Genomic DNA, 25,019 nt, shown 5'->3' with positions numbered 1-25,019 from the left:
CTATTATCGTCCCATAAGTTAAGAGAAAATGTTTTTCTTCCATTCATCTCAAGAAATACCTTCGAATTTTACGTCTCAAAGTTCAAACGAAACAGTTTAAGGACTTTATTCAGGTCCATCGAAACAAATTCTTTTCCGACCAAAAAAAAACAGAGGAGTGAATTTGAGAAATTGGAAAATACGGGGATTTGATTAAAAAGTAAATAAAAACAAAAAATTTCGAGGATGATAATCTGACAGGTGACGTGGAAAACCCGCAAGCAGTCCAATCAATAAAGCCAGAAACCCTAGAACGCGCCTAGCCCGCGGTAGAACCGGATAAGCAGAAGCCACGACACTCGAAGAAGAGACGCAGAGGGCGAAGCACAGATTCAGCGAAGCAAAATGGAAGATTTGAAGAAGAGAAAGCTCGACGAGGCCGCTGGAAATGGCGATTCTTCTGATTCCGAAGAGCACCTCCGTTCGCTTCTCGAGCCCCTCGCTAAGCCCCACCTCGTCGAGCTCCTCGCTAAGCTGTGCGTTCTGCTCTTGCCCGCCTTTCGCTCGTTTCTCTTGCGCTGTATCTTTACCGTCTTCTCTCTAGCATTTCGATCTCGCAGTCGGCGTAAATTAGCAGTTTTAGATGATGGGTCATCCAGTTAGTTGGTCATCTACGACGAATTTCGGTCGACAAATCTCGAACAGTCGTGAAGGAAAACATCAAGCCACGAGCTTGTTTAAATTTGATCAGCGAAGTGGGTCGGAGCGGGGCGTCTATTGATGCGAAATTTATCTGGTATTGTCATAGGATATTCCGCTTTTGGGATTTCATTAGTCGGTATTACTGAATTTTTCTGGGTAATCTGTTTCAGGACCTTGTAAGTTTTCCTGTAGTACTAATTAGTTTGTCTAGTTTATTCGCCATGGCTGATTTAAATGGACTTGATGGAACGTGAGTTTAAGAGCTAATGCCCCATTACGCTGGCAGCCTGCCGTAAAATTTTTCTGAGGGGATACAAAATCTTCTCTTTTGGTTTTTCAACATGTGCCAGTAATGTCAAGAACCAGCTGCAGCTGCTATGTCTTCTCAAATATTTGTGGGTTTTTCAGTTTTGGCCAAACCAGGAGTCTCTGTCTCTGCTTTATCGATAGGGTCTAGCCATATTCGCGCCTCATTTCTTAGAGGGTGTGCTTATATTTTTCTGTTAATTTGTCCTAATATATCAATGTTTAGTGCTGTTCTTTTGATGGTAACATCCGAGCCCGGACGAGTCTAGTTCTGACTTGGCAAAATCCATTATTCAAACTAATAGAAGTCTGATTATCTGAAAATACGGTTGTGGCACTCCTCAGTTTTAACAATGCTGCTTTAGTTTTATAGGATCGGACCCTCCTTGATTCAAGCTTTTGTATAAAGTTTCGTGGATTATAGCAAATGAGGAATGCTTCAGCTGGTAGCTTTGCTCTTTTTCCTTATGTCTGCCTATGTGCAAGGGCACTCTTGTTTCCATACATGCTTTTACCTGAGAATGCAATGTTTGTGCTAGAGAACTGTATGTTGTGTGATTGACCCTGTGCATGTGTGTTTGTTTGCATGTTGACGAATAAAGAGGATCCCAATACCCTTCAATTGCCGAAGAAATAAAAAGTATCGCGAGTGCAGATCCAGTCCACCGAAAGCTTTTTGTCCGTGGCTTGGCCTGGAATACTACTTCAGAAACATTGTGTGCTGTGAGTGCATTGCTTGCTGCTTGCTGATTGTGTCCGACTGCCGTTGTGTTCGAATTCCCCATCGCGAGCTTTCACAATTGCGAGGGAGAGATATTTATTCCTTAAATATGCTTCGCTTCTAGATGTTTTCTCCTTATTATTGAAGTTTCAGGAGATGTCCTATGCATAGAGGTTTTATCTTGAAGCAATCAAGGACATTTTTTTTGTTCCAGGCCTTTCAAGTTCATGGAGAAATAGAAGAAGGTGCTGTCATTTATGACAAAACTACAGGGAAATCGCGCGGTTATGGTTTTATTACTTACAAAAACATGGAATCAACTCAAGTTGCACTGAGGGCACCTAGCAAAATGATTGATGTATGTATATGCCAATTTCTCACTTTCTGCAGCTAATGGTGTAGTGCTCTCTCTCTCTCACTCTCGCACGCGCGCACCTCACTGTTTCAGCAATTCGCCCTTATACATGCACTCACACACGCTTTACTAAAGTTCAAAAACTCTCTGTTGAAAGGCAAGATCAACTATGGAGATTGCAGTATGGATATGATGTTTCATTAATGAGTATTTATATCGTTTGATTGAAGACAAGATGGAGGACGTAAATCTTAACTTGTAAAATCAGCTTTTTTGAAATATGTTCTATGGTAATGGAGGCAGTTTCTAAGTGAGATCTCACAGCTTCATGATCAAGAAAATTTTTGGATAAATGCTTCGTAAATCAAATTTGAGGCATAATAACGTACTATGCATTGGAAGATCATCTTTACTGCTTAGAAGCAGATAAGTCTTTAAGTCTGCTATGTCATAATTATTTGCGGAAGCAATAGCTCTGGGCTTTATTATGTTCAAGGTGGTTTCCTCGTGTCGAAATTGACAAGGAGAATTTAATGGCTATCTATTGTTAGGTAGCCATATCAGAATAGAAGCCAGGCTGTTTGTCGAAACATGTAGCACTTCCTCTTGATGCTTCTAGTTAATAATTGCAGTTCTTACAAACTTTCGAATTCAGGGAAGGATGGCTGTCTGTAATCTGGCATGTGAGGGACTGACTGGGACAAGTGGTACACCTGATTTGGCTCAGAGGAAGCTCTTTATTGGTGGGTTGTCACCAGATGTCACTAGTGAGATGCTGCTCAGTTTTTTTGGAAGATATGGTGATATTGAAGAAGGTTCAGTTGCATATGATAAAGATACAGCTGAATCACGGTTAAGTGTCTTTCTTCATCTTCAGATACTAATCGAGATTATCTCAGTTACTTTCCTGTGGATGGTCATTAAATTGGTCTTGTTTGCAGTGGGTTTGGATTTGTTACTTACAGGACATCCGAGGCTGCCAAAAGAGCCATCGATGATCCACAAAAGCTACTCGGGGTAGGCAAATAATGAACTTATCAGCCTCTTGCATTTGTTTGATACACATCATTTTTTCCAACGCTCAGGTTCTTGCATAAATGAAGCCTTACATGTCTTACTCGTCAATGCGTAATCTAAAGGCTTTATGTGATTGATGGAATCATCTGACCGACGCCTTATGGAATAGATGGATTCACTTGATGAGGCTACCTTTGTTATTTCAGGGACGGAGCATAACTGTCAAATTCGCAGATTCACATGGACGCAAAACGGCACAGCCACAGCTAACTGCTACAATGGTTCCAATGGGTGCACCAATGGCAGCAGGATATCCTCAGTCAGGATATCCTCAGACAGGAAAAGCTTATCCTAGCCTGGATCCTGCTGGATATCCTTATTCTCAAGCTGCACCTGCTTACCCAGGTGCCACCTACCCTAGCCCTCCTGCGGTACCTATGCCATATGCGGCACAACCCCAGATGATTTACCCTCAACTTGCTGTGAAGAAGGACCAGCTTGGCGTCCCTCCGACACCGCCTATGGGGATGGGTGGCTATCCTTATTACAGTGCCAAGCAGTGATCGACCCAGAAATGGTGTACCATGAACTCCCTCCCTCTCTCTCTGTGAATTGGAAATTCAAAGTTTTGAATGCTTATTTCTGTATCATTTCTAATTTATTGGTGACATCTGGGCTGCTTTGATCTTTCTATCGAGTGCAATGGATTTCGGAGTAGAGTTTGTATCAGGAGATTCTTAGTTCTCTTTCTAGACTAGTACTTGCGCGGTCGCAAGTGTTTCAATATCTTGGCTGTCTTGTCTTCCTCGCCGAGCGAACGAGAGAAGGTTGAGCACACCGGAGAAAATACAAATCTTGAGTTCTAAATGCGAGTCCAACCATACTGGAAGTTATATCTCCAGCATCACATCCCTGAAAAATTATCAACAAGAGAAGCCGATAAGCACGCACGACCGTTCTAGCAAGATGAAAAGGGCATGAACAATCGACTGATGATCATCAAGTAATCCCAGAATAAAAACAGAAAAACAAAAAAAATCGCGAGAGGGGAAATCCTTAGAAAATCGAACTTCACTTCATAGATTAAGAAGGGTCCATTAAGCTAGTCGGAAGATATTTGAAAATTTAGTAAGAAGGTTATATGTGGTGTCACATCGAAAATATTTTCATCATCGACAATGATTTTTTTGTGTTTATATTTTTAAGCGATACAAATAATTATATTTTAAATTATTTATTTTAAATTATTTATTTTCCGCGAAGCAGATGCAACACTCTAACTTATGAAGATTTTCCCCTATCTTATTTCGATTTCGCATAAATTTTTTTACAAAATTGTGATGAGGTCTAGCACAAACACGACGAGCGGTACAGTAATGGGCCGGGCCAGCAAGAAGCACAAACCGGGCCGGGCCAGAAATTGGCCACAGTTTCCGACGCTCTTGCTCTTCGTCCTCTCCACCGGTGGAAACGGCACTTTGACAACTCCGACTGTGTTCTTCAAATGGAGGGGCCAAAAGAGCCGCCAAAAGCCACCATTAAAGCCGCCAACTGAAGCTTCAGACCACTGAAAAGCTCAAGAGTCGCCACCAAAGGTACGAGAATCATCCATCTCAGCCAGCGGGAACTCATTTTCTTCTTCTGCTCAGAGCTTGAAACTGACCCCTATTTCGTTCCCGTCTTCTTCACCCCACGGCACTTGCAAAAAAAAAAAATACTCGAATGGTCACTCATGAGACAATTACAGAAACTCGGACCATCGTCCATCCTCAAATGGGTATCTTCAAATTTTCTCGAAAACCGCTCGCCGTCCTTAAAAATTCGATATTGGCCTGCTGGTTTCGTCCATGGCGCTCTTAACCCTAGACTCTACAGGACCAAACGGCCCGTGCCAGCAGAAGAACTTGCCTGTATAGCGGAATCTGTGAATAAAATTCCTGTCGCTGTTCGTAAACCAGCGCAGGCTGCGTTATCGGATTACTTACATTCCACTAGAGGCCTACAGTTCTTGGACGCCGACCACATTAGTAGGAACTCGCCCTTCTTTCTTGGAAAACTTGTTAAGAGGATCGATGTTGAGGGCGATGTCGAGGGCAATGTCGCTCGGTTGGTTTCGCGATTCTTGCGTTACCATCCTATTAATGAGTTCGAGCCTTTCTTTGAGAGCATGGGTTTGAAACCCTCTGAATATGCTCCATTCCTTCCACGCGACATTATGTTCTTGAGCGATAGTGATTTGTTGCTGGAGAACTACCATGTTTTGTGTAACTACGGGATCGAGCGCACTAAGATGGGAAAGATCTATAGGGAAGCGGCCGAAATATTTCATCATGACTGCGGGGTCTTAGTGGCTAAGATTCAAGCTTATGAAAAGTTGGGGCTTAGTCAAGACACTATGGCCAAGTTAATTCTTTGCAGCCCCTATATTTTGACTGGGGATGTAAATTTGGATTTTGTTGAGGTGATAGAGAAGTTGAAGGTTTTGGGATTTGAGTTCAGTTGGCTAAAGGAGCAGCTTTCTGAAAATGGTTACTATAGATGGAATAGGATTCTCGAGGCTTTGCTTGTATTGAGCAAGATGGCTTACACCGACGAGCAGCTTGGCAGATTAATTAGTCAGCATCCTGGACTTCTGTTTGAGGATTCAGGGAGTTGGATGATTTCCCTGATCGGGTTGCTGCTCAAATTTGGATCTACAATGGATGAGTTGCATAAGATGTTTCTTCAATTTCCTCATATCAAAGTTGAAAAATTTGTTTCAAACTTGAGGCAGTGCTTCATCCTTTTTATGGAGATTGATATGGAGGCAGAAGAGATCGACAGAATTGTGCGTTCTCACCCATTACTATTGGGTTCGTTGACCCTGAAAAAAGCCAGTAGCTTGCTTACTAACTTGAATGTAGGAAAGAAACGGCTTTGTGAAATCATCAAGGAAAACCCACAGGCACTGAAAAGCTGGGTTATTGGGTTAAGAGTCAAACCGTTGGCTAACTCTGTTGAGGCTGAAATTGTGCATAAGACTAAGTTCTTGTTAAGCTTGGGATTTGTCGAGGGTTCAAATGACTTGAAACGGGCCCTCAAGCTGTTCCGCGGCAAGAGAGGAGAGCTTCAAGAGAGATTTGATTGTATCGTGAAATCTGGTTTGGATCGTACAGATGTTTGTGAAATGGTCAGAGTATCACCTAAAATTCTTAGCCAGACGAAGGATGTCCTTGAGATGAAGATTGATATTCTTCTAAATGACTTGAAGTATCCATTGTCAAGTTTAGTGAGATTTCCGGCTTATCTTTCTTTTAGTATTGAGAGGGTTACGACTAGGATTCCAATGTATAATTGGTTGAAAAAGAAAGGATCGGTTGATCCTTTTTTATCATTGAGTACTATAGTTGCATGCTCAGATAAGGCTTTTGTTGAACTATATGTAAATCGCCACCCTGATGGCATTCGTGTTTGGCAAGATTTGAGGAAAACAATTATTCATGAGTAAGTTATCATTGCTTGATACTTCTGTGGTTTTAGTCCTGTTCGATACGATGTCTCTGAGCTAATGTGAGACATTTATCAAATTGAATGAGGCTTATTCTTATTTAGTTTATCAGCTTTACAACATGTACGCACAGACAAGGAAGCATTGGATTCAGATAGGGGATGTGTTTTTTTGAGTCTCTATGTATTCCTGCTGTAAAGATTACTCGGGGCATTCTAATGCTTTTCAGTTGGTTTGGTTATCTATTGTGAAATTTGTATGCTTTGCATGATAAATGAGCCTTGTGAATTTTGAAAAATTTCCTTCGTACATGGTCTTAAACTTGGGAAATCATCTGGCATTCTGTTAAATGCATCTATTTCTCCTCTTCATTTATTTGTTTCATTTTCAGGTTATCCAGATTAGGCTATAAAAATTGTTACACATTTTTGCAATTTTTTTGCTTCATATGGTTGAATGCTAGGTACCAGAAAGAGATGCTTCTTGTGTTAGTTGTTTGAAGTAGAGGTGACAAAGGTTGACCAAAACCCAATGAACTCGCCTCCCCCTTTTGAAGCTGACTTGATCCAAATCTGAGAAGATTCTAGTTGTTTTTTGCTTCATATGGTTGAATGCTAGGTACCAGAAAGAGATGCTTCTTGTGTTAGTTGTTTGAAGTAGAGGTGACAAAGGTTGACCAAAACCCAATGAACTCGCCTCCCCCTTTTGAAGCTGACTTGATCCAAATCTGACAAGATTCTAGTTGCCAACATGAATCGATAATAACCAAATTGGAACCAAATCCATCCAATACAAATTCTGCATTCCACCTGAGCCTGAAGCGACCTGAATATGAGATAGCCTGGATGCAAGAATATATCGAACCCACGAAGGATCTGGAATTTAAACCAGATCTGACTTGGATCTGAAGATGGAAATCCCTGGTAGAAATCAAATTCAACAATTTGAATCTGAACTGGTCCTGTGACTGGAAAAAAGTTGAAATTAAACAACCTGTTGCTGAAACTGACCAATGCCCTATATAACTTGACAGCATGTTGCTGAAGCTGACTAATGCCCTATATATAACTCAATCGAGAGCCAGTCCCTGCCACGTACTATGTCTATTTTGAAGTGGGATATCATTTTGTCACATTAGTGTTACGGGCAAAGATTAATTTCCTCTGCCGAATATTCTTAGTTACTCTATCTGCTTTGTGGGCGGGTGGTGGTTGTTTGTGTGTGTGTGTGCGCGCTGCGCGCGTGTGCGTGTGCGTGTGCGTGTGCGTGTGCGTGTGGTTTTTTGGGGGGTTGGGGCAGGTTGGAGAGGAGGGAGGGAGGGAGGCCCTTGAAATGGAGAAAACTAAGGTCTAGGAAACAAAAAAGAGTTCGAAGGAAACTTCTATTGTAGTTATGTAGAAAATTTTTAGCCACAGGAGGAACATCAGGGAAGAACATGAAATTCAAAGCTTCCAAGAAAGTCCTCTTTGGGCATCCAGGTTTGCATATCAGATGATCGGTCGATGGCTTTAACCCCACTCTGAATTATACTTGATTCTGCTTTATCCCATTAGTTATCGAACCCAAGCCGCACTTAGTGGGAAAAAGGGATTTGTTTTTGGCTGTTTTATTGTTTGTTACCCAGTTCAAGGATTAAAATGCGATGGTTTAGGTTGAAGCATGACAACAGTAAGTCTGCACTAAGACTGCTAATTCTTCTATCAATTCATCGGCAGGCTGCTCTGGTTTGACATATTGAATTCTGTAAGTGAATCTTCTCCAATTTAATGGCTATAGTCATATTTTTTCTGTTTGATGGTTAACTTTTAGAACATGTAATTATATCATCATGTGCATAAGCTTCGCTTAATTGTTTGCCCCAAGGAAATCCACTTAATTTACCGGGTCCTCTGAATCCTCATGCCTTGTAGCTCAGCTTTGTGGAGAATTTCCTGTTGGTTTGACTATTCTTCTTGTCCTTCCGGTCCTGTTAGCCAAACTCAAGTCTCAAACAGTATCGACTTTTGGAGATTGACTAGTAATATTGAGCATTCTTATGTGTGGCTCCACTTTCATACTCGCTGTGTTGAAAAAGTATGTGCAGCATCACCAATGTTCACTTGGGTTCTTGGCTGACGCTAACCCAGCTGTGTGGAGTTTAAAGTTTCCATCTTGTTTGATTCTCTAAATCGCAATGTTCATTTGAACACCGTCAAGGCAATATCGAAATGTCATTGGAGCAGTATCCTTAACTAGATGTGGAGTTTATTGCCTCTTGCCTCTCCATTGAAAACTTTTTTTTTTTTTTCTTCCTAAGGTTGGTACCAATATTCGCTAGAACTGTTCTATTTACATCGCCGATGTGCCACATTGCAATTTTTGCATGTTCAAGAATGAATCTATATCTTTCAAATTGTCTGTCTCCATTCTCTGCTGGCATTAGCTGTGGAGAATCTATGACCTGAAAGTCCAGTTTCTAGCTTTTTCCATGTGGGTATTACAATATTCTTCCCGGTAGATCAGCTTGATTGTTACACTGAATTTACCAATTTAAGTGAAATTATTGACTTGCTACTTGTCAACTGTATGTATAAACTCTGCATGTCATTTTATGCCTTGATGAGCCTTTTTCTTCTTCATATGTTATCGGGAAAGAGATTAGATGTGCTTTATCAGGAGCTGCCGGATAACTGCAGAAGTATGTTCTTGGCAACCTACCGACCCAACTGCAAAATTTGAATGAGCATGTAGTTATCATCGTGGTTGACGTTTCTGGTGCAATTGAAAGGAAGGGCTTGCATGTATGTGGGTATCCATTAAAAATCCTGTTGAGGCTTCTGGTACCTTGTCATTACTAGGAATTTGAATTGTTGAGTTTGCTCTAGTTTGAAAAATGGGATATACCTTCTGCTTCCTTTTGCACTTTTATAGGACAGTTACATGCCCAGATGATAAAAGGGGTACATCATGCCGTGATCCTTCCGGCTGTCATAGACCTGCTAGTTTCTGATTTAGCATAATTTCTCATGGAAGAGTGCTGGGCACACTACACTTTGGTACAATCTTTACTAAACGATGTGGCAATACACATCAAGACATACTTTTGTTTTTAGGATTTGAGCCTGAGACAGAGCAGCTGGCTTTGTTTGATTCGTCACTTTGTCAAGTATACCCTTTCGTCTAAAAGTTTTTCCTCTCCTTGGAAGTTAATCACCTTTCACAACATATTTTCCAACCATATTTTTCGGCAGATGTGACTTTCATTCTCTTTGTCTGCTGCCAAGCATAGTCGATGGCATTGGTCTGTCGCTTTCTGTTCTTGCAGAATTTAATGCAGCGCCTAGACCTCTGTCGTGTGTTTTGATAACATGCCCCGGTTGCAGGTGATCTCCGAATTTCTGAATCTTGCACTGGTTAGAATCAGATGTATCTTGAATCTTGATGACTGAGAGGCAGCTGGTGTAAAGAGGAGAAATGAGTTATCACTGAGCCGAAATTAGGTCTAAGCATGGTTTCAGGGTAGAACTAGGAACCAAAGAACTAGACTAGTGGGAACCGGTCAGATTCTAGGTTCTAGGATATGCATGGTAGGTTTTTGGTTTCAAAAATTGGGCAATTGATTCTAACGGATAAGCTTCGGGTTTTAGGTGGAAATTGGACCGACCTTGTAATCGCTCATTCCTGGCCAAAATGTTCTTAACTCTTCAGCCATCATGCTGGTTCTGGTCATTCCCTAACTATGGCTGGGAAGTCCAATTCTAATGGTCGTGAGAGAATGTTCTTTCATGGATAAATCTCTGTTTTGCACTGAGATTTCGTCGCTCATCAGTGATTGCTTTTGGTCGATTGGGGAATTGGTTCTATGGGATGTCTCTTGTCTTCAGCGCCTCATGGATTCTCTGAACTTCCTCACCAGCCTCTATCCATTATTTTCTGAGAACCTCATCTTGGAACTGACCTACTCCTCTTTCTTTCTCTTCATTTATTCATAACTTTGGGCCAGACGGAAACCTGCCGTGGCAACCCGTTACTTTGATCAAACACGCCTAGGCGGGAATAGCCAACTCTTCGTCGGATGGAGCATTTCCGGCACCTACAATGACATCATCAACTACAAAATTGTTGAACTCTACCGACTTGAGTGCTGATAACCCATTGGATAAAAGGAAATTGAATCTCCTGTTTTGTATGATAATTACTGGAGTGATGAACAAACTTCAGGTCAGAGGAGTTCAGGCACAAAGCTATGAAATTAATAAAATGCAAAGGACCCACTGAAATTAATAAAATGAAAAGGACCCACTTGCAAAGTTAACTTTGCCTCGTCGTCAAGAAACGAACAAGACATGCATGATTAGAATTCTTGAAAGCATGGCCAAGCCAAGAAACCCTAATGCTTCGTTTTAGCATCATTATGATAATGATCTTTACCACCACACAATCAAACGTGCATGGATCAAATGGAGTTAGATAGGTAGGTTGGCTGCCGATTGCATGTTTGTATCTTGTGCGTGTCCATATATGTGTTCCCACATTTCAAGCCAAACTATAGAGATAAATAAATAAATTTGTCGCTCGACACGTGGCACATATATATGTACGATAACCTATTTAGTGGTGGGAGGGAAAGCAAGTTAAATCAATTGGCAGTTGATGGAATAATGTATTCCATGTTGATGATGTGAGGAAGTGCTTTGCAAGAAATGCTAGCAACTTGAAATTTGATGGAATTCTTTTGCTACAACTTGCACTGGAAATTTTGTGTGTCCAGATTTAAAAAATTGAGCGTGGAAGTTTGAAATGTCCGCCAACGTGCAGGAAATCATCCTAGTTGATGCAATTCCTGCTATAGAGTAGCTACATATCCAAACAAACTCCACAAGTCATGTTAAAGCATCTGCATTGCTTGTCTACGATTTTTATAAACTTCTGAATTGAACTTTCTAATACGGTAGTAGAATCAGGCTTTGCCCTGGTTTATGTCCCTTGTGACCTCCCATCTTCGGCAGTTTATCAAATTTGACATGTCTTTTCTAATCCGGCTTTGCACGTGAGAGGGGGATTAAAATATCCCGCATTCCTTATCTATGGCGTTTATATATATATTTTTATATATGTTGTCTTCATCCACTTATTAGCCGAAGCTTTTTTTTTTTTTATTGGACTTTCTAATGAGGCGGATTCATTATTTTTTTTTTCTTGTCGGTTGGAAAGTTTGTCAAATTGATCTTCACCTATGGTTTCAACTATTTTGTCTTCTATTCCAAATTTAGGATGGCTTGTACTCAGAGGTAGCAGTTCCTTATGGCACACGAGAGTGCGACTTGGACAAGACTCGAGTTTACAAGAGAAATGCGAACTCTGCGAGGATAAGACTTAACTTGAAATCAACACGAACGGACACGTTTTTATCATTTATAATCATATCGAAACATTTTTTATGGCAACACGAACTAATGGAATAACCGATACGATTATAACAAGATAAAAAAGAATTATCAAGCGGATTCGAAGGCATTTTTAATTCTGTTAGAGCAGTCGAAATTGTCAAGTTTCAAGGAAGGAGACGAAAGTTTAGTGGAACATTATACGACATTAAATGAAGGAAATAATTTATGTTTAGGTAACAACTATCATCTTGGTTATAGGGTAGGTTGACTTATTGAAATTGTCGCTAGGTGAAATGTTAGTGTTAATGAAATTAGCCCTTCAATTTTCTAGGCATCTCGTCTTTCCATAGGTGGGGGTCCACAAAAAAATGACCAACTTATTTTTGTTTGTCTTGTATCTTTTCCCCCGCCAACTAATATCTCTCGTCGAAAATTACATCCTCAAAGGAAAGATAAAGAGATAATCAACTTTTGGGTTATAATTGACAAGTGATAGACTTAGCCAACAGTAGTAAAAATTGGTGATCGGGAGAAGTCAGACATCGATATCAACATGTAACTCTAGTAAAAATTTTGGGTTCTTTTAGATAAATATTGCTAGATATCGGTTATCTAGGATGAAGTCATTATCATCATTATCGACGTGCAGCTAATGAGAGCAAATATTAGTTATTTGGGGATGAAATCATCAACGTGTAGCGATATTTTCCAGGCTCAAATGTTGTTAGATAATATGAGATTGAGAAGTTGTTTACTTATTTGAATTATGCAACCTCGTTTGTAATAGATGATTGAAGGCTTTTAAATAGCCACATAATACTTTTATAAAGGTTCTCTAATCAATCAAATAATTCAATGTTCTTGCAAATTTATCCATTTTTACTTTTTCATCATTTATCTTTTTTGTGACTTAAATATCTTTGAATTTCCATACTTAAGTTCTAATTTCATAGTTCCGTCATGGATTAAATTCCGGCGTTGTATTTCTCTATAATCTCACTTTGTCGATGATAAATTCCAACAAAGTGTTTTGTATTTAGTTGTTGATTAAATTTCGACAAAGAGTATTTGTTCCTAATTCATTTGTTGAAATATTGTCCCACATCGCTTAACAACAGATTAAGTTTAATCTTTTGTGTTGGACTTGCTAACATGATATCGAAGCCATTTAATAAATGTGTGTGGTTAATATTCCACTGTGGTCATAAATCCTCTTTTCCTAAGTTGAAATAATTCCCGTACTTTAGTTGTAGTTTCATATCTTTATCACTAATTAAGTTATGGCTATATCTCTCTATCATCTCATTTTGTCATCAAATATTCCAGCAAAGTGTTTTGTACTTCGCCTTTGATTAAATCCCGAAGAAACATATTTGTTCATTATGATTCATTAAGATTTCTATCCGAAATCATCATAAAACTCATATCCTCTTAACAAAAATCAAAGAATGAATTTCAGTAAATTTCATTGAAAATCCAATTTTCGGTGAAACAGGAGCAAATGATGCTAATAATCCCTGAACATCAATTCAACATGCAATATCATCTTTGGCCTTCTAATTTGTTTATTGCGGTTCAAGAACTATTCCTAAATGTCTGGAAAATTATTGAATGAGTCCTAAGTCTATTCTATAGATGCTAATCCAATCATGAACTTTACAATCTTGCCAAATTAGTCCTAAACATTTTAATGAAATTTCAATGTAATTTTTTCGGTCAATGTTTGCCAAAAATTGCTAATGGGGCGATGTGCCACGTAGGACGATTAGACCGCCATGTCAGCTATTTTTGACAAAAATTGACCTAATTGATAATATTAGAATTTCATACAAAGGTTTAGAATTGAATTGAGAAAATTGAAAAGTTAAGGACTGATTAGCATCCGCACAATAGGTTTAGGACTAATTTGCTAATTTCCCCCCTAAATGTCTAGTGTAATCCTTTTGTTCGATAAACAAAAAATTAGATAATATTTGATGACATAGAATATTAAATGTTAAATGGGACTTTTGAAATGTTGGATTAATATGATATAAGAACATGTGATCATGAATTCAATTATGTTAACTCAAACTAACGAAAGAACGACAATGAACTTCTTAGCATAGTCTAATAACGACATTGAACATTTAGTAACGTTTCAAAAACCATATTTGATAAATAGAAAAATCATGGATGGCATTGTACGTTAGGTCAAAGTTTAGTGTTATTTTCCTTAAAAATTATTATCATGTCTTACAATTCGACGGTACAATTTCGCATCAATGTACGAAGTGTAAATTACACTTTCAAATATATAAATGGTTTAGAAAGAATCGAAATACCTAAAATAGATTATATAGAGAGATAAGTGAAATAGACTGAGAAATCTTGATAAAAAAAATCTCGATGAAAGGTAAGAGCCTCTTAGTTACGGAAGAACGTATGAACTCTACATTTTGCACCAAACGTTGCTTTCTCTTGCTATTGCGATTCAACATGAACAACAAAATGTCATGTGCCTATATTGTCTGCAAATCATTATTTCTTTATACAACCGCAAAACCATAGTGCTATAATATAAATCACGAAATATGAGAAAAGAATCGGTCAGCTCGAGAGGCGTAATATAACAACCTATGAGTCGATAAAATTGAAAGTTCAAATAGATTTACTTATGATTCGAATTTTCTTTTACATTCACTTAGTAGATATGTATTCTTTTTCAATCTTTGAATCGAATTGGCTCATAACATAAGAATTAAAAGTCAAAAGAGGTCCACAACTATATTTGGTAGATTCCTACTTGTAAAGCATTTCTCCCAAATAAGGGAGTCAAATAAACCAAAATAACCTAAAATTGCTCAGTTGTGGGAGATTCGATCTCATAGAGTTCAATTCCCGTTCTCTTGGGCAGGGGCCAAGCCATAAGGTTAAGCCTAACTCATTAACCAAGCACAACTTATATAGGGCAGGGTTAGATCGAGCTTTCTGACTAAATATCCTTATCCAAGCTTTACCCTTTCAGCCTTATTGCCTCAAGTGAGTCACGGTGCACCCATGGATAGCTATACCCATGATCAGATATATCAATTCGATTCGTAGGGTATTCGCGATCTTACTTCTCTAGAGGGGTGTTCACAATCATGAATGATTATGTGACTGTCCTTATTTCGCTATGAGATAACAGTCTATTCTTGGTCAAAAAATAGAAATAACAAATAATCAAAAATTATTGCGGGATCCACTCATCCAAGAATTTGTGGCCTACAAAATATTATTATTATTCTTACAATCATCAAAAGACTATTATGCTAGTAAAGTCCATTCACAATCTTATCTGTTAAGATAAAAGATCATTGGAAAGTGCCTTATCTTCTAGCTATAGTACAAAAAAAAAATGAGAGGGGCCATATCCAATCGCGCGAGGCCTAGTTAAAGTGAGGGAGAGGGAAAGAAAAAGAGAAGCATCTTTGGCATCAATGACAAAATTACATTGGCCAATTCCCAATAGGGCTTATCATCGACTCTAAATATTTGAAAAAGCATATAAAGGAGAGCTGTAATTAAGAGTTCAGTTAAGTTTTTGTTTCATTTAATGGACGGTTCACCTGCTTGTGGAAGCTGCTGAATCAAGTATCATCATCGCCGTACATTGATTTGAACCGTACTCCCTCAAAACATTTAAGGCCGTGCATGAGAACAGCTCTATTTGCCTATTTTTTTATTTCTCTGTTCTGGAAAACGGATTTAGAATAGAAATCCGTTTCGTATGGCAATTTCGTTTTTTTATTTTCGGGAAAAAATTTTGACCCAGAAACAGATTTGGAATAGAAGTAGAAATTTTTTACTTTTTTTTTGTTTTTGAAACGCAACAAAAACAGAAATAAGAATTTTTCTCGTTCCTTATTCCCTCTCTCTCGCTTGTTGTCTCCCTTTCTCGTGTCCCCGATGCCGATCGCCATCCCTCGGTGGCCGGTAGCCGCTCACTAGTTGGCGATCGCCTCTCTTGCATCCTTGCTGTTCGCCATTTGCCAATTGTTGTCCGCTGGCCGCCAATCCTAGTTCGCAAGCTGCTAGTTTCCAATCCTCGGTTGCCCAACCGTAGAAATTTTATATAGTTATCAAACGAATTTCTATTTCGGGAACAAAAATCTTGTGTTGCAGTCAAATGCGTATCTTTGCTTATGAACTCGTCCAGGGGATAGAAATTGGAAAAACTATTTCCAGCAAAAAATAGAACTCGGGAAGAAAATGGTTGTCGTTCGTGCTCTTTCTAGCTTATGGATATACATGTGCATACATCTTTTGTTTTTTAGGAGTGAAAATTGTTGGAGAACTAAGGCTTTGTTTGCTTTGCCAAAAATGAATAATGTATAAAACATTTTCTTAAAAATAAATGCTTATATCGCTTACAAAATGAATAAATAGAAAATATTTCATAGTTCACACAAATATTTATGTATAAATTATTGTCCATAGTGGAAATATTTTTCATTAGCTAATTATTTTGAGTGATAAAAATAATTACTTTTAGGAAAATATTTTTCAAATCATACTTCTACAAAGCAAACAGAACTATTTGGTCAGATACGATAGGATATAATTTCATATTTTATATGATACATTGCTAGAATAAATATACCTATGAGATAATCGCATTTATAACATCTAGACGAATGTGTTGCAAGCTTTTTCTCGACAAAAGAAATCTCTCCCTAGTCCCTCCATCGCCACAACCATCAATCCGTGTTGTTGTTGTCGTCCTTGCCGTTTCGTCATCTTCATTGCTTTAGCTTGCCATCATCATCATCTCACTCTCTGTCTCTCCATTGCGACAATCTTCCACAAGCCATCGTCACCATCGTTGTTGTCGCGTCGTCGCCTCCATCGCAACCGTCATCATTGTTGCTCTTTCGTCTTTGGTGCTGTCGCTGGTTGTCATCGACTTTATTGAGTTGCACGTATGAGTTGTATTAGAAAATCCAACATCGGAGAATTGATTTGAGGCTGAACAGTTAACATATCAAAATTGACCTATAATTTATTAGTCTAAGCGTTTGAGTAAAAGTGAGTCCGATTGGATATGTTGATGAGTTTAGATTTGGGCTCTCTATTGACGATTTTCCCTTTTAAAGGCTTCGATTTTCGAGAAAGTGGGCATGGTCTCGATGGCAGCCTTCATGGTTTAGCATCGGGGGAGCAAAGCTATCACATTGGAGAGTTGACCCATAACTCATTGATTTAAGTTTTTGAACGGAAGTGAGTCCAATTGAACATATTAATAGACTTGAATTTGAGCTCTCTCTTGACGATCTTTCTAGTTAAAAGTATAGGGCTTCTGCTATATGTTCTCAACAGCCGCCCCTCTCCTCTCTCGCAGATCATTTCGATGATTACAACCTTGTTAAGGTGGAGTTGTTCAAGTGAACAAAGGAGAAGGCAGAGATATTCATATCAAATGAAGATAACATACATATTATGATTACTAAAAAAGGAAAACTCAAGATAATCTTGTGAAGTTGATAATGTGGATGAGGGTGTGTCTACATCATTCAAGACAACTCAAGATCGATGCAACGCTGCGGATTCAAAAGTTCAGCGTTTGAACTTGGGAGAAAACATAATACGAGAGCTCTGGTGCTGCTGTGGATGCGGGCCCCATTGGGCTGCTCGAGCTTTTAGGAGGGGCGCAGGGAAAAGCCAAACTCCACATCTATAAATTTCTCCTAGATAGACAAAAACTGCATCTACACACGACCTTTTGCAGTGGTTGCAAAATTTCTACTCGGTTACGTTTCAACCAATTCACCCTCTTTCTTAGTTGCTATATATGGTCCAAATGACAGCCGGGGTTAGGATGTGATGGCCATGTTATGAGGTGGGGGATGTTGAATTTGTCGGGATTCGGCACACAATCATAACGAAGAAAAACTCACAAGCGAAAAAAAGACATTGAGACACGAGATTTTATCACGGTTCACCTTTAAACTAGAACTACATCCAGCAGAGGATTTCATTATAATTAGCACATCGCACCTCTCGTTACATCACTCAATCACAAGCGAAAAAGAATATATATAACAGTAGATCAAATTACTAATTAATAATTATAGGCTTAAATCCTAAAGGCCCTTTGGTGTCCAGGGGGCGATTTCCCTGGACCTCGGCCCGCTCAACGTGAAGCAAGACCTACGTGCTTTCCTGTCGTTGGAGAATATGAACCACACATTCGAATAGAATTTGATTGTCTTTGTAAGTGGATTTTTCTTCATATTTTTGCAACATATCAACCGCTTAAAGATAGAGAAAAATACAACCAAATTTTATCTATTGCAATATTTCTCGAACCACAGACTCCATCAAATATCAAGTAGAATGAATTATCCTGGGATTTTGTCCGCAAGTGTCTATTTAGGAATTTGTAAGATAATTAATCGAGGAAATTATGCAGTTTCCAAATACAATAACCCCTCTCATGTCGTGTCGTGCATCGTCCCTATTTTTTCAAAATCGGGGTTTTTCTCTTTTTCCCCAAATCCAATATACTTAACAAATGCCAAATACAACCCGTAATTATATCCGGCCCACCGAACGCAACCGCCGTCGTCCCCGGTTAGGTGTAGAGTCATGCCGGAGCTCTTTATTTGCACAAAACCAAGAGCAGATACTTTGCCCAAAATGAAGGTAGGGTAGGGGAGGGGGGGACTAATGCTTTGTGTTGAGAATTCAGCGCCTGTCAAACTTCTGTCCAGCTGTTGATCTGGTGCCTCTTCACTATAAACAGTGAACCCCCCCTCCTCTTTCTTTTTCAGCTTTTTGTCCTTACAAAAAGAAGTGGCGGTCAATCTTAATGGCTCCTGACCAGTAAAAAAAAAAATCTTAATGGCTGGCTCCATCGAATCTTCGTTTTACATTCACTAACCCAAAGGGAAAAATAAACAAAGAAAAGTGAGAAAAGGACTGAATTGCCTCGCAGCACAGCATGAAGTGTGAACCAAAAGTCTCCCCCACCCTCGCTTTTTCTGTGTTTTTCTTGAGGGCCAATCCCACGAAAAATCTTAAATTGATATGACTTGATAAATTTATTCTGATTTAATTTCTAGCAAAATGACACAGATAGTCTTTAAACTTTAATCTAATATGCAATATAGTCTCTAAACTTTTAATTTGATCAATATAGTCCATAAACTTTTGAAATATATTTAACTCGATCCTCGAAATTGAATCAATAGAAGGACTCTATTGAATATCTTTATATAGTTCAAAGATTAAGTTGAGCATATTTTAAAATTTCATGAACCATATTAGTCAAATAAAAATTTCAGGGACCACATTGCATATTGGATTAAAGTTTAGGAATCATAGTGGTCAAATTAGAAGTTCAGGAAATACATTGCACATTAAATCAAGTTCGGGGACTATTTTTGCCATTATCCCTTAATTTTTTACCACAAAAAATCACAAATTGGTAATCCCGTGATAAATTTATCCTAAACTCATTTTTTAACCAACAAAAATGTCAAATTTGTACACTTACGATAAAGTTGTCGTTCTTTAATTCCGTTAAATTGGATTGACACCCACCCGTGACAAATGTAAAAATCCTAAAGTGGTACACCTATTAATATCATCTAACTCGGTAATTTGACGATAATAGAATTGGAGATTTTGAGTGATCAAAAAATTAATTTGAGATAATATTTATCACATATATATCAATTTAAAATTTTTCGTGGAACCAATTCAAACATCCACAGTCCAACACACAGTTGTCGTGGAAGAGTCACATGCGACCCCTTCAAGCTTAATATACCAACAATGGACTCGAATTCAGATGATCCCAGAGACATGCCTTGGTATTTTATTGCTGTCGGTTTTCGTTTTCTTACAGTGAGCTTCGCTTCCACCCACGAAATCTCGCTTCTTGACTTCAAGCAAAGCATGGCCCCCCCTTATATGGAAAGAGAAGCATCTTTTTAACCCCTCTTCCTCTGTCTCTGCTGCGCTCTATGGCTAGCCTCTCATGCCGGACGAGACGCTCTGAAGAAGACACCTCGAAACTCAAATCTTTTTTGCTCGCCTTCCTCTAAAATCTTCATCTTTTCTTTGCTTTCTTCTGTCCTCTGATCCACCGCCTTTCTCTTGTAGTTATTGTTTGTGTTGCTCCTTCAGCAGTTTTCCCTGTTTCCATATCTCTTCTGCTGTTCCCACAGGTTTGAACCCATCAGAGCGCACACCCAGTTGGGCTTGGTGATGGGAATAGTTTCTTGATCGGGCACCCAGATTCAGCGGATCAACTTAGGATTTGAACGATGCGAAAAGCAGTTGTTTCTTCACCCTCATAAGGAAAACGGTCAGCTCTCTATCTCGTTTCTTACGCTTCAAAATGGCTATGTGGGAAGAAAACATATTGAATCTCGAAGTTCGTAACTTGTAGATCAAACCGATTTCGCTTTTGTTATGCTTCTATCTCGTGAGCTTGGCTCAAACTTCTGCTCGGGTGTTTCTATCAGTTATCCACTTAGCCACCAGAGACGGGATCCTTTCGTTTGTGTTTTCGCCTTCTTTTGTTTCGAATGTTTTGACAGTATTTCGTTCTGAAATGACTTCTTGTTCAAGTTCTGCTATGAGCCCTCGGCTCTCCAAATCTCATTTTCGAATTGGTATGTGATTAGAACGAGCAAGAACCGATTGAGGGTTGGATGCTTTTATAATTTTTTTTTTCCTTGATTGTGGCTGTTGAGAAGATGATTTTGTCCATCAAATTTTTTGCTCTTGATTTGTCTGATAGGAAGCTCATTTTGTGAGCAACAGACATGAAGGCGTTTTACACCCTCTCAATACTCTGTGATTTGTGACAGGGCTCTAATTAAGTCGTTGATATTGTTTAATTTGCTTTAGAATCTCTTGCTCTTTCAGTGGCTGGCAGCTTATTGCGAAGTGCTTCATTTCCATTTTTTTTTCACCTTTCGTGGGATTATTTCGAGCTGAGTTAAAGTTTTATATGCCTATACATGAAATCTTGTACCTTTTGAGATTTGCAACATCATGGCATTCATTGGGTTCGAGTGTGTCCCCTTTTCCCTGAAAGAAGAGATTGTGTGTTTATACGTCTAGTAGTAGTGAGTGTGGCTTCTTCCTGGTTCTGCAGAAATATTTCAAGACTGGGTATTTGGTCCTGCTAAATTGTCCAATGGGTAGAGTCAGAGGTAAAGGGAAGAAGCAGACGCTAGTGACTCGTGAAGATCCTGGGAGCGGCGAAGAAGAAAAAATTCCGACAATTAGAAAACGCGGAAGGCCACATAAGCCAGTGAAGGATGAAGTTGAAGACAACGGTCATGAAACTGATAAGGTAGAAGAGATTGCTGAGCTCACCAAAGATTCGCTCCCTGGGAAGGATGTGAAAATTGAGGCTGCCCCTGAAAATGGAAGGAAGAGGAGGAGGTCTGCACAAGCCAAAGACACTATAGATTCTGTCAAAGAGGAAACTGGTATTAAAACTAAACCAAGCGCCAATGATGCAGCGAAATTCGTTGGATACCGAACAAATGGGAATAGGCGAAAGAACAAGCCTCGCCGTGCTGCTGAAGCTGGGGTTGAGTGCAAGTGAGATTATACTTGACTTGCTATAGTTTCTGATCTTCTTCCCAGATTTGAATTTTCGATTGCTTTCATATGATTTTGTTTTATGTTTACAAATTCTCTTCTTCTTTTGGCCAGTTTCATATTTCAGAAATGGATAATTTTGACTCTAAGGTTTTGAAATGGAGAATTCCACTGCTGCCTGTTTCATTGATCTATTCTACCATAGCTGTGCTTGAGGAGTAACTATCATATTGTAGTCCTGTCATGCACTCTGGTCTGCAACTTCAGTTCTTGACCAAGTGTGTTATCTTTCATTGGATTCAGTTTATTCATTCGTATGCATGAATTAGGAAGTGGTTGAACTCGGGATTAATGACTTTAATGCTGAAATCCACTTGAATTCACCTAGTCAGTCGTAATAGGACAATGTTTGAAGAAGCTTCTGGGCCAAATAAGTGGCATGGATGAGTGTCTGACTAGAAGAAGGAATTAGAAAGTTCATGCCCAGAAGTGGAGTAATGCTGTTGCTGTTGTGAGTTGCTAGATTTTCAATTGCTCGCATTCTTCTTCTCGCAGACAGCCAAATTATTGCTTGAGACGTCACAATTTCTTTCTCTCTTTTAGGGCGGACATGTTTTTCGGTTTCTGAATTTTCTCATATGGCTATTCGCTAGGCAGCTGCATTCGTAGTTCTGTCATCAGCAAACTAGAATGTCTCCCATACTCATTAAGCAAAAGACAGAATCAGAGGATTAATCGTGGCGCTTTAGCATAAATGTTCTTGTCTCTTGCGTCATGTGAGGAGGATTACAATGGTCACATTAGAGTTCCTCTCTCCAATGGACTGAATGAAAGTGCTATTCTGATTGAAAGTAATTGTACCTAGTCTTGTTCACTTTACTATCTTGCTAAGGGGCTCTTTGCTTTCATGTGCTTTCTTATGATGTTAAGCCTGTGTTTATGGATGGGAACTCTCGAAATCACGCCACTGGTGTGGAGCAAGAGAATGTTTGGAAGGCCAGAACACAACACATGGGATTAACGGCCACTACTGAATTTGAACATGAGAGTGATGGGAATCTGCAGGCCGAGTAAATGCCTCAGAGCTCAGATTGCATCAGTTTGGTTTGTTGGCGTGTACCCTTTTTGGTGTATCGGTCAGATCCTCGCCTCAGATAGGGGGTCGAGTAGGTCGCCAATTGGCGAGATGTGGCAAGAAGGCACCTTGAGTTTTGGCCCTCCAAATGTTTAGGATTGTACTGAGTAGTTGAATTGGCTTCATCCAGACAGAAGGTGAAGGTGAGGCAGCATATGATAACATGGACAAATGAAAACTGGATAAGGACATAATACATGTACATGTATTGACTCCGACGGTTCGTACACAGGAGGAAATGTCTAGGATTGCTTCTATGAATCAGTTAGCCCTAGCCATGGGCTGCAGAAATGCAATGGTTGATGTTGCTTGTTTTGTGAGGACATGGACGGTTACCTGCATCTTGTTTCATTACTGAGTTCTCCTCGTTGGATTTGGAGTGGGGCTAGTGTGTCGAGTACCCTTCTTGGGGATTTGCAGTTCGTGCAACTCCAAGGGCGCTGTAATGGCCGAGCTCTTGTTGCCGCCATTACCAAGGCAACATCGCTTGCTGGTAAGCACTTAGTAGTCACATGATTCCTCTGTTGCTTTGGTTTGATCTTACGGATGAGGGGGGAAGTACTGGCCTTGTCCATAGTCAGTGTTGCCAATGAGATGGATTTCTGATCTATCTGTGGAAATTGCAGATGAAGGAAGCAGAAACTTGGAAAACAGAGCGATGTTGATGTATCATTAGATCGAGAGTGCGAGGGAAGCATGGTCATATGACCGAGCCCCAGCTTCGACAGCTTCCTTGAGACTGCTCCTAACCGCCTCATTCTGCGCTAGATCAGTCGAGTGCTGTAAGAGTTTTCGAGGGCTCAATGTCGCCATCGATGGGAACGAAGAGAAGTAGGGTAAAAGATTGGATTTACAAATTATCCTTGATCCACTGATTGAGCAGCGGAACTGTAACTTGGGCTTCAAATTTGACTACCTGAGCAGTCAACCTGCAACCCATGCGATCAAGCAGGTGCCTGAGACTTGCATGTGGTAACTCTGTGAATGCATGCATGAGTGGGTTGCATTTACCTATCCCTGATTAGTTTGACAAAATCTAAGATTGCCCTTGCCAAAGTGATTCAGCATAGTATGTCCCGTAAAAAATTATTAAGTTGCGATTGGTCGTCCGGATAAAAGCTAGGAGAAGATAAATTATCAGAAATAGCCCAAGATAATTTTACCATTTTGCCCTTTCAAACCAACTTCAAATTCAAATGTTTTCATTCCGGAACAAGCTCTCTCTCTCTCTCTCTCCTTCTCCCAAGAGAGATTTTCTACTTTTAACTCCTTCCATGAATTCAGGAAAGTAAAAGGTGTAAAACAAAATCAAAGAAAAAAAAGCAAAGTGTGAGTGACACGGTCGTCGTGGCCCTCACTGATTCTGAGAGACAATTGAAAGAGGGGTAGAGATGGAAAGCCAAAAAAGAAATGTTTGGTGGGGTCGGGTGGGACCCACGTCGAACACCAATTATCATTGTGTTCCCCGAATGTCCTGCCGTTACCACATCAAATGTGTTACGGACCAAACATGTTCGGCTAAATGTTTGGAAATCTTATTGGATTAAAAAAAAATTATTAATATGACGTCAGGGAAATTGCAAGTGACTTTTCTTTTTTTCCCAACTTTTCCACTTCTGCAATTCTACAGGAAACTTCACTTGATAAAAAGTCTGCTTGGGGTTCTAATAATATAATTTACAACTGCATTATCACGAAGTTACATCGATTCCATTATAAATAAGGAAGATTTGCATATTAAAACTATGATCGATTTTAATTCAAACTAACAAAACTTCATGGAAATATCATACCCAATAAGTGCATTTTGTTACCGTTCCGTCCCATTTAATGGAGAAATAACTTTATGCCCACACAAATATATACATAATAGTTTTTTATACAGATACTATTTATTTTATTCCCAAGGAGAATGAATATTTATAAGCTCAACAATGTAGGGGAGGCAAAATGTATCGGAAATTACGTAACGTATATTTTACGTGATATACGAGTATTTCACTAACAAAGCTTGTCAATCCCGAAATTTATGAAATACAGGAGAGAGTGAGATGTAGGCATGATTCATCAGTACAATAAGACCAATTCAATATATCTTCTTTTTTATATGTAGAATAAATTATTGCAGAATAAAATCATTAAGGAGAGCTCCATCTCCCAGAAAATAACCCAAAAAAATAAATAGAGAGAAAAAAAAAATCCAATTGTCCTATACCAATCAGTGCTCCTGTAGAAGTAAACCCATCAACCTTAAACCAAAGTTGTATGGATCGAGACTCAACAAAACAAGGGTCAATCCATACAAACCCTTCATTTATTGCAAAGATTTGGGGACAATTATAAAAAAAAAGTCCTAAAAT

The 25,019-nt window shown here is 39.2% G+C and overlaps 3 protein-coding genes across 7 annotated transcripts; all 3 read left to right on the top strand.

Moving 5' to 3' along the window:
- Positions 1-277: 277 nt before the first annotated feature.
- On the top strand, positions 278-23,910 carry LOC115737664 (UBP1-associated protein 2A-like). 3 transcript variants are annotated; one of them, XM_048282714.1, is made up of 7 exons: positions 278-515; positions 1,590-1,710; positions 1,923-2,066; positions 2,719-2,915; positions 3,005-3,080; positions 3,287-3,687; positions 23,877-23,910. In XM_048282714.1, exons 1-6 carry the CDS (start codon positions 385-387, stop codon positions 3,641-3,643), a joined length of 1,026 nt encoding a protein of 341 aa, XP_048138671.1. In that variant the 5' UTR covers positions 278-384; the 3' UTR covers positions 3,644-3,687; positions 23,877-23,910. The 3 variants fall into 3 exon arrangements, with proteins under 3 accessions (XP_048138671.1, XP_048138672.1, XP_048138670.1); XM_048282715.1 differs by lacking the exon at positions 23,877-23,910 and adding an exon at positions 20,277-20,287; XM_048282713.1 differs by lacking the exon at positions 23,877-23,910 and having other exon boundaries at positions 3,287-3,825.
- Positions 4,553-9,604, top strand: LOC115737663 (transcription termination factor MTEF18, mitochondrial-like). 3 transcript variants are annotated; one of them, XM_048282706.1, is made up of 4 exons: positions 4,553-7,030; positions 7,186-7,771; positions 7,874-8,045; positions 8,283-9,604. In XM_048282706.1, exon 1 carries the CDS (start codon positions 4,813-4,815, stop codon positions 6,565-6,567), a length of 1,755 nt encoding a protein of 584 aa, XP_048138663.1. In that variant the 5' UTR covers positions 4,553-4,812; the 3' UTR covers positions 6,568-7,030; positions 7,186-7,771; positions 7,874-8,045; positions 8,283-9,604. The 3 variants fall into 3 exon arrangements, with proteins under 3 accessions (XP_048138663.1, XP_048138662.1, XP_030525767.1); XM_048282705.1 differs by having other exon boundaries at positions 7,874-9,314; positions 9,380-9,604; XM_030669907.2 differs by having other exon boundaries at positions 7,874-9,604.
- LOC115737801 lies at positions 19,809-21,793 on the top strand. The gene is made up of 2 exons (XM_030670155.2): positions 19,809-20,271; positions 21,070-21,793. Exon 2 carries the CDS (start codon positions 21,112-21,114, stop codon positions 21,526-21,528), a length of 417 nt encoding a protein of 138 aa, XP_030526015.1. The 5' UTR covers positions 19,809-20,271; positions 21,070-21,111; the 3' UTR covers positions 21,529-21,793.
- Positions 23,911-25,019: the final 1,109 nt, after the last annotated feature.

This window comes from Rhodamnia argentea, chromosome 7 (genome assembly GCF_020921035.1).
Source record: "Rhodamnia argentea isolate NSW1041297 chromosome 7, ASM2092103v1, whole genome shotgun sequence".
NCBI classification, from domain to species: domain Eukaryota; kingdom Viridiplantae; phylum Streptophyta; class Magnoliopsida; order Myrtales; family Myrtaceae; genus Rhodamnia; species Rhodamnia argentea.
The sequence above is the reverse complement of the archived record's forward strand: the minus strand, read 5'-3'. Positions and strand labels throughout refer to the sequence as shown.